Source organism: Chamaea fasciata, unplaced genomic scaffold, assembly GCF_029207755.1.
Source record: "Chamaea fasciata isolate MVZ Bird 193981 ecotype frontalis unplaced genomic scaffold, bChaFas1.0.hap1 SCAF_16, whole genome shotgun sequence".
In the NCBI taxonomy this organism is placed as follows: domain Eukaryota; kingdom Metazoa; phylum Chordata; class Aves; order Passeriformes; family Sylviidae; genus Chamaea; species Chamaea fasciata.
In genome coordinates, this window is record NW_027094101.1 from 2683503 (window position 1) to 2698937 (window position 15435).

The window sequence follows — 15435 nt, forward strand, 5'->3', positions numbered from 1 at the left end:
GGACACAGTGTGTGTATGTCTCTCCTTGGCGTTGCTGCATGTGGGTATATCCATCCTTACAAAGCGTGGATTAGAAGCTGTTAGCTTCAAATCCGCAATACCAACAGTTCCCTTAGGCTGACTTCTGGCAGCGCCCTCATCTCTGCAGTTTGTGCATCCTACGCGAGATTTTAGGTAGAGCTTTTTCTTCCTTTCAAACCCTTGCAAATATCACTCTGCTGAAGTGTTATTATTATGTTGGTGAACATGTAGCATTATAATTGTCAGGTGTCACTTTGATATTTGGAACGGTTGGCATAGTAAAATTACTAATGAGAAATACGTGTTTTGAAAGATATACATAGCAGGATGTGTGAGCTATCATTGTGCTGCCTCTGCAAATGAAAACTGTTCCAGCTATCAGAAAATTCTCCAAAAAGTTTCATTCTAAAGAATCACAGTGCACTACAGTAGTAGTATGGCCACCAAGGTTGTTGTAGATTATTAAATATGCTTGTAAAGAGAATTCTCTAGTGTATAAAAGACTAAATCCTGTCCTACACACCAGGTTTGAGATATACAAACAGAGACTGAATTTTACCATTGGTTCCACAAGAGAAAGCACCACTGAATGTGCGATGTCACTGACACCTTGTCCCTGGAACTGGAACGTGTCTTTGCCTCTCACCCTATCTCAGTGCTTGGTGGGAGTTGATGAGTGGTGCAAAATCAAGGAAAAAAATCCAGAGAGCAATTGTTTAGAAAGCCAAAAGTAGTAATCTCATCCTGGAATCGTCCTTCCACTGCCCATTTAATTCAAATTAAGTGGAAATAATGCCACTGTTGAGTATTGCCACCGTTATATTCCCTCACAGCACGTTTTGGACTAGTGCTGATGTTCTAGAAGACAACTTACCAAAATCTCTGATAACTCTGATAAAATTCACACAGTATCTATTTGTAGATGCAAATCTAAAGTTTTCCTTTTATTTTAAGCTCTAACATGATGATGTTCATTCAAACAATGGAGTATATTGTGATTTGATTTTTCTGTGTGGCATAGTCTATGAGCAGTGACTAAGCTGACATTATGCCGTGCTTCCCATCTGGTCCTGTCAGCTGAGGATGTGCAGATGCTGGGAAATGATCACTGACTGTGTGTGGAGGGAGTCCTTGTTTCTGATGGAGTTATAAGTGTGGAGTTATGGAAATATGACCATTGTTAAATGCAGTGTAATTACAAATAACTGTTTATCTTACAGCATGAGAGGAAAGCTGCTCTGTGGCTGAAGAAAGTTGGGCACTTTACAATCTGGTGTTTGGCTCAAATGTAGTCGGTATGTTCAGTACAGTACAGAACAAGGGTTTGGTCTCCAAAGGGAGTATCTATTCAAGTAAGGGAGGAGGGCAGTTTCCTGGAAAACTTTTTGATGTCTTTTCCTAATGCATATATTCTTCATGATCTTTGCTGGAGCCAAGAAAATGACAAGCTTTTGAACTTAGGTTGCATCATTTTTGGTATCAGAAATTTTTATTTTGCTCTGTCTTTTAACCCCAGAACTCTGTCATCTTTCATCATGTTGTTAAAGCTGCTCGTTTGTATGGCTCTGAATGAATTTGCAAGATTAGTACCACACAGACCACCCTTGCTGAGGCCAGTCCCAGGCTGAATTTTCAGGAAGGCTGAACTGCCGACAGGGTAGCTAAGGAAGTACATGGCAGAGCCCCTAATAATCCTCTGGCTTTTGCAATTTTTATTTTATGAATGTAACTACTGGTCCTGCAGAAGAACTTTCTGTGAAGATACAAACTAGCATCTAGTACATCCACCAGTCCAGTCCTCATCTGCAGTCCCTCTGCAGCAGTCACCTGTGTGGAAGTGTTAAAATTTCAGGCTCACCTTAAACAAGAGGAAACATGAAGGCTTTTCATTTCTATGTGCTTGGTTCAAAGACTCCTTGGGATGCTGGTGAAAAAAGATTTGACTTAATCTGTTTCTTTTAGTGTTGCTCATATTAATAGGCTTTGCTCTTCATGCTTGTTGTATTGTAATTCTGATTTAACAACATTTATCAGTAGAAGATCACTGCAGGGCCTTTAATGATTACAGTTGTTCGAGCTGATAGTCTGAGACTATTAAATAAGGTCCAATTACTTTCCATTTATTTGTGTTGTTTTTTTCCCTCCAAGTAACAAAATGTAATCCTGAAGTTCATTATTATTCTTTGTATTGTATTAATCTAAATAGATTTTCTACCTAATTAAAGCTGAATACGTTTGTGCTAAACTGACCGTATTTTACAAGGATGTTTTCATTTGTGTGTGAGGGCGTCTTTGGTTTCTCCCATCCATATTCTGATTATGTTTAATTTCTATAGCTGCCAGAGATCTATTGTGAGTCTCAACAATTCACCCTGGGTTGCTCAAGATTGTTTAGATTGGAGTTGGAATAGGCCTCCTGATGAATTTAGTTGGAATCTAGTTAATAACAAGTCACCAGGAAGCAATTTCACATGTTTACTGCTGCTCTGAAAGATACAAAATCTATACTGGCTGAATTCTGGATGAAAGAAATAGAGATGAAAGCTGAGGAATTCAGTTGAGATTAATCGTATTATTTTTTTATGGGTTAGGTCATTGAGAGAGGAAGGTGAAAAAATAAAAAGGAAAGTTTGGCTTTTGGCTGGTAATGGGTGTTCAGTGTGGTTATCATGCTCATAGTTTAAACATGGAAATGATTGAGCTTTAGCCCTGTTCTTACTTTGTGTCAATTATTTACATACTATCTCTTTGGGGCGCTTTTGTCAAATAACGAAGCAGTCCAATTTGGTGAGAAATAAAACCACAGAACATCTCACATTTTCCTTTCAGTATCGGAATAGCCGTCAGGAAGAGCAACCATGTAGATTTATCAGTTCTCGACCTCACCTGCTGAACTCCTGTTAAGAAGCTGTGTGGCATTTATTAGTGTCTGCTGCTGCTCTGCCATGTCTTTTCAACTGAGGAGTCTGTTCCGGGATCACACAGTATAGACATTATTATAAAAAGTCACTTAAATACTTTCCCTTGAAAGAAGACCGACTTCCTTGTAAGCTCCTTCATGTCTGAGCTCTTTGTTGTAAGATCCACCTTCTCTAGCGGAGAAGCTGTAGGAAAATAAACCTCCAGGGTTTTCCTGAGCTTCCTCAGGAGCTGCATTTTGCACCGTCAGGCCAGTCCTTCATCTTTCCTGGTTTTGCGGTGAGTTCTGTTTGAAGACGTGGTTCTGCTGAAGTGGATCCAGGAGGCTCAGTAACACTGGTTAACGTTGCAGGACAGATGCTCGAATGAATGGTCTTTGGAGGGCTTGTTTGCCTGGGCACTGAGCAGTGTGTTGTATCGTGCAGGGGTGGGTGCCCACACCCAGGCAGAGCTACAGCTGCTGCAAAGCAGAGGTGGCAATATTAAAATGTGTGTGTGTGTGCACAGACAAAAATCCCTGCCCCAGCTCAGTGCTGTCCCTGCCCCAACCCAGTGAGTGTTGCTGCTCCTGGTGGGGACTGGGACTGGGAGGGACCTTGGCCAAAAGCAGGGCTTGCGCCTGAATCTGGAGTCTTAGTGAGGTTCAGTGTCATCTGAAAAGGACCAAAATGAGCAAAGTGGGGGCAGTTACTGGTTGTAAATCAAGTTCTCTCACAGATTGAATACATTTCACTGGTCTGTGCTGTCAAAGTCCAAACTTGCCTTAGAAGATTAAATTAGCAGAAAACTAAGTGGTCAATTTTGGAAGCGCTGTGGATGTGTGCTTTCACAGCTCCCTCTAGCAGTATTCCAGACTTTTTGATAACCAGATGAACATCTGAAATTGCTGTTGATACAATATGGCTTTTTGTACAGTTACTGTGCTAAGCTGGAACAAATGTGAAAATCTGTTTGGTCTCTTGAGGGATGCAATATTATTTTACTCCCTAATCTAAATCACTCTCAAAGTAAGTCACATGTTAGCAAAACCCAGAAAAACTCCTTTGAGGAAAGCAGCCAGATTTCTGAAGCTGTTTTCGTTCGATTTCAAACCAGAACATCCTCCCTTGATGTATGTATGTAAAAAGGAATAAAAGCAACTTCTATTAATGATGTTTTTACGATGTTATTTCTAGTGTTTTGGATCACGCTGCTGAAATTGGTCCTAAGGAAAAATAAAAATGAGTGGCAACAGTTTTGGAAAGGAAGGGGAAAATAATCCTCCAAGCAATCACTTACCAATGCAGATGTGCCATTGAGGGGTCCCCTGTGCGCTTCGTGGTGGCCCATCTGTTTCTCTGCATTTTGAAACGCCAAGTGTTGTAGTTTTGGGCTGGCTGTGCCTGTTCTGTTAGAACTGAACCTGAAGGACTCATACTTTTTCAAATAGCAGAATCCCCCTTTTAACCCAAATTATTGCTTTGTCTCATTTTCCTTTTACATAACAGAAAGCACTGTGTTTGAAGCAATTATATCTTTCATCTTTGCCAGCTTGCAAGTCAATAAACCTATTTTCACCTTTTGCATCTCCCTCTCTAATGAAAGCCATAAAGTAACCTAATATATTTCTCACAAAATGTTTCTCCCAAGTCTTCAGCCACTGACAATTAAAGTACAATGTACTTATTGCAGTAAAATGGGAAAACATATGGAAAAATATAACTACATTAACATCTGCTGCCTTTCCTCCATCTGCTGTCTTTGGCCTCGCTTTTGTTCAAACCTGCCAAAAGTACTCATTTTCCAAGGGTCTCATGGCACATCAACCACAACTTCAATTAAAGTTCCCAATTTCTTGTTTGTTTTGATGGCACAGTGGGATGTCTGCTCTGCGTCCACGTGGCTGCATGAGGACTTCAGGCAGAGCAGTGGTGGTTTTACAGATTGAAAGATGTGAGTGTGGTAGGACAGGAGACAACGGGGTGACCACAGCGTGAAGTTTGTAGTTCTGGATGCAAAAGGTTTTGATTTCGAGCAAGAAACAGCCCACAAATGCACAAAGATAAGAGCAGAAAAAAACTATTTAATTGCAGAGATGCCATCCTCTGGCAATTGGAAGGTGCCTTTATTGAAATAATTAACAAGCACTACAAAATAATATGCCACAGCTGTGATTAATATTGAACAGAAACTTGTTTTAATTATCTTTTCATAGTTCTGTTTAAATTCTTCTCAGTCACAGGACAGGTAAAATAGATGATCCTGTGAAAGCTGACCAGGTCTCTGAGGCTTTGACGTGTGATGCAGATTTTGAAGCTATTCCCCACCTCTGGTGGCTGTGAGCTGGGTTGGATCCTGAACAGCTCGCCCCAGCAAAGCAGCAAGTGCCTGCCCCAGCTCTGGGGGCTTCAGCTGTGTGTGATCCTGCATGACTGCCCAGGCATTGCAGATTTTCACAGGAGGTCCATGATTGGGTGCTTTACTCTGTGAAAGGAGGAAAAAATATGTAGTTTTTATAGTACAGGTGTTTGATTTATAGCTGGTCTGCAAGGCCAGCGTGTCCGGTGCTTTGTGTTTAGAGGAAGATCTGTGTGTTTTGTTGTTGCTCTGTGTGTGCATGTGCATATTTCTGGTTTGTTTTGCTGTGTCTTTGAGGTACCAAGCTTTGCCAGAGGCAGAATATGAGAATATGTTCTCAGTACAAAAAGACAGCAAATCCTTCCTTGCTGGGGAGAAAATGAGTCGCCAGATAAACTGTAACTGTGAACATTTGCCATTCAGGGCTTGGTTGCACATGGTCCATCCATCTGTATAGTATTTATAGGACTTCGTTGATAAAGAAATCATCCAGTGAATACTTTTCCTAAGAAGGCAGCATTTTCTTATTGTCAGGAGGAAGTGCTCTGCGCAGCGCAATGAACACCTCTGGCAGATAAATGCAAGCTCCTATAGCGTGCCTTTGTGAACTGATTCGGGTTTTCTTTTAGGTTCCCTACAAAGCCTGTCCAGAAGGAGCCTTGCAGCAGCACTGTGCCTCCACAGGTGTGTGGCAGGTGATGCTGGGGCAGTGCCTGCCTGCCCAGTGTGGGCTCTTCCCTTGCCTTTGGTGCCTCCAGTTGGATCCCTCAGCCACAGTCTGCGTGCCCTTGCTGGCTGCAGAGCTGCTGCACCCCTGTCTGCTCATGTCTGGGTCTCCGCTGAGATTTGAAACTGGTCTAAGTGCTGGCTTTTTGTGTATTGCAAAAATTACCAGTCCTATTGCCTAATCCAGGCTGTTGGCAGAGGAACTCCTTCCAGGGGCAGTGGGACACTCTGTGAGTTGTGCCTAATGGCTTTGCAGTGTATTCTGGTCCTGCAGTGGGATGCCCCACTCAGGAGGGGCTGGCTTGGAGGTTTCCTGTGCCCAGTGTTGGAGCCATAGTCTTTATCTTCAACCTCCTGCCTTTAGCATGCAGGATACAGAACTGTACCTGAAAGAGTTCAGGAGAGTTTGTGACCTGGGGAACCCCAAATGCATGTTTATGCTTAAACATGCTTAGCTTGGATGCAAATATAGGCAAGCAAAACGTGAAGAGAGACAGTCTGCAGGTGTAAACTTACCTGGGGTCTGGCTGAACTGGTGTGGGTTGTACTCGCAAAAGCCTCTGAGAGTGTTAACACTCATTTGTCATTACAGACAGCTGTGCAGTTCTTCCAAATTCTTTGTATTTGTGCTAGGTGCAGTGAGCAGCAGCAGCTGTTGTTGGGTCTGTAGTAGGTGACAGCAGCAATTTATTCCATCGTTTCCTCAGCAGATTGCAAAGTCTCTGCAGACACCCAGACTTTCCCTCCTGAGGTAGATGGGACTTTGGATTCAATCAAGCTCAGAGTACCTAAGCCCCAGACCCTCAATCACTGCAGATAAAGTGGCCAATACACCAAAGAGCATACATCGTGTCTGACAAACTTCAATAAAACACACCAGAGGTGGAGTTCGGAGAATTAAAATTTGTGTGTTCAACGGGGAGCAGAATTTGGAGCAGAATTCAAATTCTCACATTATGTTAAATGACTCTGAGCTTAAAATGTTATTTTTGCTTTAATATTATAATATTATTTTTAGCATCAATGGCAATCAGTATGTAATTGGCAGTGATCTCATGCACACCCCTGGGTACAGGCTGTTCTTTCCCAGTTTTGGAGTATTTGCTTGTTCTTCCTGAACTGCAGCGTGCACACGCTCAGAAGAGGCCCCACAGTCATTAAAACTCTCCCTGCCAGGGCTCTTGCCGTTGAGTTCTCAGCAGTTAACCTCTCCTTGTATCTTCTGAGAACCAGAGAAAGTTAGGACAGAACTTTTCTGCTTGTGGCAATCCTTCTCTTCGGCCCGTGTTCTGCGGTAGACATCCACAGTGTCGCAGCTCATCTTGGCGATATGGTGCTGCAAAGTCCCCAGAGGTTTCTTTAGAGCATCTTCCAGTACCTGAAGCAGCTACAAGAGAGCTGGAGAGGGACTTTTAGCAAGGGCATGGAATGGACAGAGGTTAGGACTGTAGGAAAGGCACAGGTGAACTATGAGCTCTTGGGTGGCACATGTTGTGTGTGACACCTTTAATACTGAGTAATTTAGTAAGGGAGCCTCTCAAATGAGTTGGTTTTGGATAGAGCCTCTTCTGGTCTATGCTTTTGCTCTATTGCAAAGACCAAAGTGGTGCTTTCAGTAGCAGTGTTAGGTGTTGGTTTGGAAATGCTGCTTTCATCTTTGGCTGTGGACACATGTGGGCTGTATTAATAGGCTCACACTTCTCATTTGGTCCGTCCATTTTTTCAGTGATTTGCAAGCACAGGGATAAGGAGGTGCTGCTAACAAATAGCTTGATAAAAGTTGATATAAATGATGATTCAGACAGCGAACCTGCTGATGTATGTCCCATGGTACTGTCGGAACTGGGATTGCCTGGTTTCAAGATCATCTTTCTGTGAGATGACTCTGCCCTGTCTTGAATGTCTTAGACATCCATGACAAATAAAATCTGCAATTAATCCAGCACTATAAAAATAAAGAATTGCAGAGCAAGTAAGACCCATCTTCCTGTAGCCAGCTGAAAACCTGATGTGCTGTTTTTTGTTTGTACCCCTGAACATCACGAATGAATACACAGCTTAGAGCAGCTGCTGCTGCTCTAAGCTCAGAGTGCTGAGTTTCATTTCCTCTGCACTGCCGACCTGAACGTTCTGCTCTCACGTGTGGAGCCTATCTTGGAATCACTGTACTGTAAAGATCACGTTTGCCTTTGCTGAAAGCGGATCGAGAGGGAAGTGCAGATCAAAGGTGGGTGGGGATTTTGGGTTTTGTGGCATTTAACACTTGCACCAACGGGTGTCAGATTGCGTGAGGCTGGATTTGGCTTTCCACTTGGGGTGTTTGTGACATGTCCTTATGTTTCAATGTGTATCTATAGCTCTTGGTTTTACACTTGTTGTACAGACCCTGCTTTATTTTTAGTCCCCGCTCCTCCCAGGGAGATGTCTCTGCAGACACTGGGTGTCCTGTGTGGTGGGAGTTTTTGTGCTGTTCACTGTCCCTGCAGGCAGGGAAGAGTTGTGGCCCAGCTTTCTTTGGTGTCTGCCTTGGAAGCAGTTAGAATTCATTTGCTTTTTCAGGTTCCAGCATGTAGCCTTGGAGAAGCATTTCCCAGAGGGGGCAAGGCACTTGAAGGAGGAAAATAGTTTAAAGAGGTGAACCGTGCACCAATAAATCCGCCGTTTGCTCTGCCTTTTTCTCCTGAGGTTTCATCACAGCTCAGTGCTCTGCCCCAGCGTGGTGGGATCACTGCTGCACTGCCTGGAGCTGCAGCCTCTGGCAGTCCCGGGGGGATGCACAGCTGGTCCAGCACTGCTGGTGCAGGAGAACTGGAGAGCAAAGGTTCCGATGGGAACATCACATAAATGCAGTGTCAGATGCTGTTTGAAACAAGAACGTGCCCACACCTCATCTTCTGGTGCTTTGTCGTGCTCCAGAGAGGTTTGGAAGGAGCAGGAGGGCAAAGTGTGGGCAGGGCTCTGCACTCACCAGTGTCTCCTTTGTGGGTAATGGGAATTACTCTGAAGAACCAATAGCAAGCATCTCCTCTCCCTTCCTTCCCCTTTTATCAACATGCATTTGCTTTACAGATTAGGATTTTTTTTTTTTTTTTTAATTTGAAGACAAAAATCACTTAGAAAGAGTCAGCCTGTGAGGGAAAATGTTGCCAAGATACGGAGAAATATCCTGTCACGGCATTGCCGTAGAGACCTTAGAAAAGGTTTATTGAAGAAGACAGAAAGGCAGAGTTGGTGTTTTTCCTTGAAGATCCATTGAAGATACAGGACAAGTGGTGGGAGACAGGCTCTGAAAGTAATTTTTTAAAATTTTAGTTTGGTCATTCCCGGGAATGAAGGCTGACTTGAAACCATTGTTTTGGTTTTGTTTTGCTTCTGTTTTGTTTCTCTGGTTTTCAATAAGCGCCACCAAATCTGGGGAAGGGGCTGGAGCACGAGCCCTGTGAGGAGCAGCGGAGGGAGTGGGGATTCTTTAGCAAAGGGGGCTCAGGGGAGACCTTATGGCTCTCTACTCTCCCTGAGTGGAATCTGCAGCCAGGTCAGGGTTGGTCTTGCCTCCCAGGTAACATGACAGGACAAGAGGAAGTGACCTCAAGTTGTGCCAGGGAAGCTTTACATTGGATATTAGGAAAAATTTATTCATGGGAGGTGTTGTCAAGCACTGGAACAGGCTGCCCAGGACAGGAGTGGCATCACCATCCCCGGAGGGATTTAAAAGGTGTGTAGATGTGGCACTAGAAGACACGGTTTAGTGGTGGACGTGGTGAAATGCTGGATTAATGGTTGGGCTTCATGATCCTGAAAGTCTTTTGTTTACCTAAATGAAACCTGTGTTTCTGTATGAATGCTTTTCTTTACCTTAAAGTAAGTCAGAGAAAAGAAACTGATTTCGTGCTTTCCGTTAAATGTTAGAATTTTATTTTTTAAAAAATATTTTTCTCCAAGCTATAAGTATTTCGATTGCTTGAAAAGTGTTTGGATTTTGGTTTGAGCTGCTGTCTGGTGTTGGGTTTTTTTTAATCTCCTTTGCATTCACTTGTGTCTGACAGCTCGAGCTAGTTGCAAACTAGACATTTTCATGGAGAGAGAATCACTTTATTCACTCACTGAACAACTTCTTCTAATGAATGAACTATTCAAACATTTCCCATTGCTGAGCTTCTGAGGTCGAACTGGTACTGACTCCCTGCGTGGCCTGGCATAAGTCATTATCTCCCTCTCCTTTCTCTGCAAACCCTCGCTGTTAACTAGTTCCTCCCAGAAGAGGTGTGAGAAACAATTAGCTCATGCTGATAAAATGTTTTGAAAACAAAATGTGGTTGATAGGTGCTGAAGGATGCTCCCATCAGTCATCATTAGTGATGCTGTCATTTCCCAGTCTCTGATTTTTGGTTAGGTGTTCCACAAGTGGAGAGGAAATCGGACAGACTCAAAAACTCTATAATGTTTTTACTCCTGTCTTCAGATGTTTTAATGACCATTCATCATTGATTTTATCTGCTACTGGTTACTTTTGCAAACAGAGATATTTCCATGTCCACAGGAAGTATCTAAATCATATCTAATATCTAAAAATTCTGTCCCCCACAAGTTGCCACAGCTGGAGCAAAGGCAGCTCAACCTCACCCACCTCTGATGCAGGCAAATGTTTTACATGGCCTATTCCTTTTCCTTTATATGATAGATTTTAAATGTTGGGAGGGGTTTGTTTTGTAGCAGAGTTACTTCACTGAAAGAAATCTCGGGCTGTAATCAGGTGGTGCTTTCTGCGGAGCAAGGAGGCAGTTCTGGAATTCCAAGCTATAACTGTTAATCACAAGGAGTGAAGGAAAGCGTGGAGGAAACCTGCTTTTGCTGCCTTGAAACCTGTGCCTGTTTTCTCATGGATATTTAATGGTGTCAGGGTGAAGTGTCTGGTTAATCACTGCTCACGAACCTGTGTAAAACCTCCCTGCTCCATCTGAGACAGGGCTTGGACTCTGGCCCAGTGAGGAAGAGATGCCAGTGCAGGTGACTTGGGCACCCCGGAGGCCTCTCGGCTTCTGTCTGCTGCAAACCCCAACACAGGGATTTTCTGCAGGATGTTGGATTGTAATTGATCTGTGTTTTCATGTAAGAAATGCCTGTGATGCATGGGATGTGACTGTTTCAGTAAGATGAGTGTAATTTTTCTCCCCATTTATAGGATGGCTATTTTTCCCACCGACCGAAAGAGAAAATGCGAACAGACAGCAATAACGAAAATTCGGTCCCCAAGGACTTTGAAACTATTGATAACAGTAACTTTGCTCCCAGGACTCAGAGGCAAAAACACCAGTCTGAACTGGTGAAAAAACCCCTCAGCAAACAAAAGGAGCACTTGAGAAAGAAACTGGAAGAGGAAAAGATGAAGGAGAACTTGCTGCTGGGGAAGAACTCCAACGAGGTGGTGCAGTTCAGTGATCACCTGGGTAAAAACAGCAGCCACGGCAACAATCTGAAGGAGGTTGACAGGTTTCCCACACAACATCTGTTGCAAAAACTCGAGATCAGCTCCCCTGAGGTGAAATACGACCAACCCCCCAAGTGTGAGGTGACGGGCAAGGAGGCGATCTCGGCCATGTCCCGCGCCAAGTCCCCGCAGTGTCGCCAGGAGATCGCCGACGTGTACTGCCAGCACAAGCTGGGGAAGCTGATGCCGGAGCAGGTGACACGTTTCTGTGCCCTGGAGGGTAAGTTGGGACACGGAGAAGTAACGCGCTCTCTTGGGGGAAGCGTTCTGAGTAATTGGAATGGCCTTCTGATGACAAAAATGGCTTTATTGCAGGAACGTGTAATGGACGCAGTCCGTGAAAACAAGGGAGGCTTTGAGGATGTTTTTAACGGGGAATTATGTGGATGTCACAAGATCTTTGGTGGGTTCCTGTAGAATTCACTTCCACCAGTTTTTTATTGCACAATGTGATCTAGGTATTCAGCTCCTACTCCTGTTTCTTGTAGTTATTAATCTACAGACACAGAGAAGCACAGTCAAAACCTAGTTACTCTTTTTGATAACCAGAGAACAGCCGTTGTGAATGCTGGAGCTTTATGCTAACCAATACATAAGTGTCCATTGCTGTTATGGCCATATGGCTATTTTTCTGTCACAGTGGAATCCTAAGCATTTTGATAACCCCAGGTAGTTAAAAAAAAGAAATCCAAAAGCACAGGGAAAATCCAAATTTGTGGCTGACTTCTATTTTTAATGTTCTTGAATCAGCAAAAGTTATTTTCAAAATCACTGCTGGAGAGTCAGTTACCTGTCCTGGCCTAAGCCAAGCTTAGATTTGTTGCTTTGGCTTCTCCACGCCCTCAGATCATGAGTTACCTCTAGGCTTGCTGTCAGTTTGCATGTCGGAGCTGACCTTTTTCTACTTTTCAAAAAGTACTTCATGTGCCACCATTCACCCAGCTATAACTCTCCATGGAGCAAATTGCCTTAAAAAAAAGAGAAGTATCGATCAGTTGATCAAAGTGGGTATTGATCAGGAGCAGCATTAGTCACAGCAGCATTTGTTTATAAAACAGTCTGGAGTCCCCACCCTGTAATTGGCACTTCCAGCCCATGCACAGAAGGATATGCCATGTCTTTGTCCAAGCTGAAAGTGCAGAGGGGATTTATAAACTAGAGAATAGGTCTTGCTTTGAGACTGTAGAAGAAACATGGGGATCCACGGGAACCAGGAGATTTTTAGTTCCTTTCTTTGGGAACATGCTCTAATGGCTTGTTTGCTGCACTATCACAACGCAGCGGTTACTGCAGGGTGATTTCAGTGTGGTAGAGAGAAGGATAGTGTTGCTATTACAGAGATTGGGAGGTTAAATTTCCTGTGCAGACAGTGAAAAAGAGGAGCTGCCCCAGAGAATGTATCCAAAAAAGCACATCTCCCTGTAACAAGGTTCTTAGGCTTTTAATTTCGATGGTGGGTCTCACCAGGATGGATGGTCTGAGCACCCCCGTTCCCCACCCCAGTGCATCTGTGACTGTTTTGTTTTGGTTCTTTACCGTGTCTCTTCTGGTGTTTTTTCTCCTTTTCTTATCATGGTAATACTCCAAATTGTTAAGCTGGGTGGGCAGACACTGGAGACCAAGAGTTAATGGAGTAGGCAGAAGATTTGGTGTTTAGTGGGAAGGAGGGAAGAGGGACAGTAAAGGCAGCACAAGCTGAAGGGAAGACAAGAGAACAGTAGAGAGTAAAAACTGAGCAAAAGCAGACATCAGGAGCAGGATGAGCAGCAGTGGGTACCCCTGGGCACTGCTGAGGTCCCACTGAGGTGCCACTGGTGGAACCCACTGTGACAAGCATGTCCTTGCTATTCCTTCCTTGTTCTCCCCCCTTCTTCCCTAAGGGCAGAGCAGTCAGCTGTGGTCTCTGAGGAAGCTGGGCCAGGTCAGCACCTTGCAGACGCTGTCCTACACTTTTGGGATCAAGAAGATGTCTTAGTAATGGGATCAATGCTATAAACCTTGTGTGGGTAATTATATCCCATGTACAAATATGCAGGTGATATCCTGGCCAGAGCTGGAAGGTGCATTGTCGTTAGTGTGGGCAGACACTGCAAATGTGCAATTTTGCACACACCTGTGGTTTCATGCCCTGCCTGGCAATCTGTCTCCCAGGGATGGAGGGAGACTTTCCAGAACTTTTAAACAACTGCCATACTTAAAAACAGGTTTCTCATGAAATATTTACTGCTTCTTTTCTAAATACAGGATTTCTCTCTTACGCCCTGCAGTCAGGATAATAGTGTGGTCTTAGAACCCAGAGCAGTGTCACATTTTACACTTGAAGCATATATGTACATAGCACATTGGTATAAATGCTTCCATTGTACTGTCAGAGTAAAATTCTCAGGAAAACTGGGGGCTACAAATATGACTAGAAAAATGATGAAAATGTTCAAATGTGATTAATTTAGGAAAAGCTCTTGTGGTATGGATATATACCACATTAAAAAATTAGGTGCAAAAAGATTGTGTCTAAAATTTTTTTGATTTGCTGAGCTAGAGTTTCATTTAGGTTTTGTTTTTTTTTTAAAGTGGTGACACTTGTTTAAAAAGAATAATTGAGAGACATGTTAGCCTAGCCAGATGGATACATGTGGAAAATGTTGACTTTTCTTTGCCTCAAGGTTATTTCCTCCTGCCCATGCTGACGGCTGAAGTTAACCACTCCAAGTGCCAGATTTCCTTGGCAGAAAGTCTGGACATCCTGTGTTCCATACGGGGTTGCTTTAGAGCAGATCTGGGAGCTTTGCTGTGGGGAAGTGGTAATGCAGCAGCATATGGAATGGGACATGAGTTGCTAATACCGGAAGAACCAATGCACAAAAAGATTGGGTCACCAAACCTATGGAAGAGATCCAGACCTTGAAGTCATTTCCCAAATGTTTGAACTGTCAAGACGGACATGGGGGAACCCCAAAACTGAAAGCACCCAGTGCCTACTGGAAGGCCTTGTATGTATATAATTTGGTAGATCCCTTGAATTTTATAGATAAAATAAGATAAAATAAGTTGTTAAAGACACATTGTCTGAGTTTCAGCGCGTTGTGGTCCCATATCTCTCCTCCCACCGTAGAACATGAATACTGCTGTTCTTTACTCACAGAGAGACTCCATCCCTCATGAAAGGTGACTTCATCAACTCTGTTGGTCCTTGAGAGGAGTTGAGCTTGGTTATAGGAGATGTTTGTGAAGTGCTGGACATCGGCTTTTGGGGATGTAAGACACTCCATTGGTAGGATTGCTGGCAGGGGGAGATGTGGGTAGAGGCCTTGGCACTTCATATATCCAGAAAGTGGTCTGGTGTTTTTCAGCAGGAGTCAGACATCTGGGGTCTGAGTCTGTATTCAGCGTGTGAGTGTTGTTCCCGTCAGTTTGGTTTGAACAAAGGTTTCCTGTCTGTTTTCAGCAAAACTGTGAAGTATAAATATTTATGCGTTGGAGCAGCACATTCATCCATTATCCCAACATATAAACGTGTTCCCAGTGCTGTGGTTTCCATTGAGATGTCATCCAGCGTTTAATCCCCTTGGATCTTGTCTCAGCTGATCAAAACCATGACGCTGCTAAGTGTAGCTATCAATCATGGGCAGGACTCCATCCAGCTGGATTGTCATAAATGTGAAGTGATACACTCACTTCAGTGGTTATCACCGAGAGCAGGATCATACAAGCTGTTTCTGCTTAAAGTGTTTTATTGTTTCCAAAGGCAACAGGCAGAGGAATTCGATTGTAGGATCTTCAGTGGTAAAGGAAAGGATTGTTAAATCAAGAGCATGATGTCCCCTAGCTGGTGCAGGTGTTATTTCCGTGAGGGCTGCAGTCCCTCTAAGGGCATTGCTGCTGAAGCAGCGGAGCAGGACATGACACCTTCACCACTCACCTGACTTGCAGAGCAGGTGAGCTGG

The 15435-nt window shown here is 43.7% G+C and overlaps 1 protein-coding gene across 1 annotated transcript in view; it reads left to right on the plus strand.

The window, feature by feature from the left end:
- Positions 1-15435, plus strand: part of XYLT1 (xylosyltransferase 1) — a 177770-nt gene that overhangs the window by 74732 nt on the left and 87603 nt on the right. Inside the window, exon 2 of the mRNA XM_066197743.1 lies at positions 11186-11711. Within this exon, the coding sequence (XP_066053840.1) occupies positions 11186-11711 (526 nt within the window). The remainder of the gene's footprint in view (positions 1-11185; positions 11712-15435) is intronic.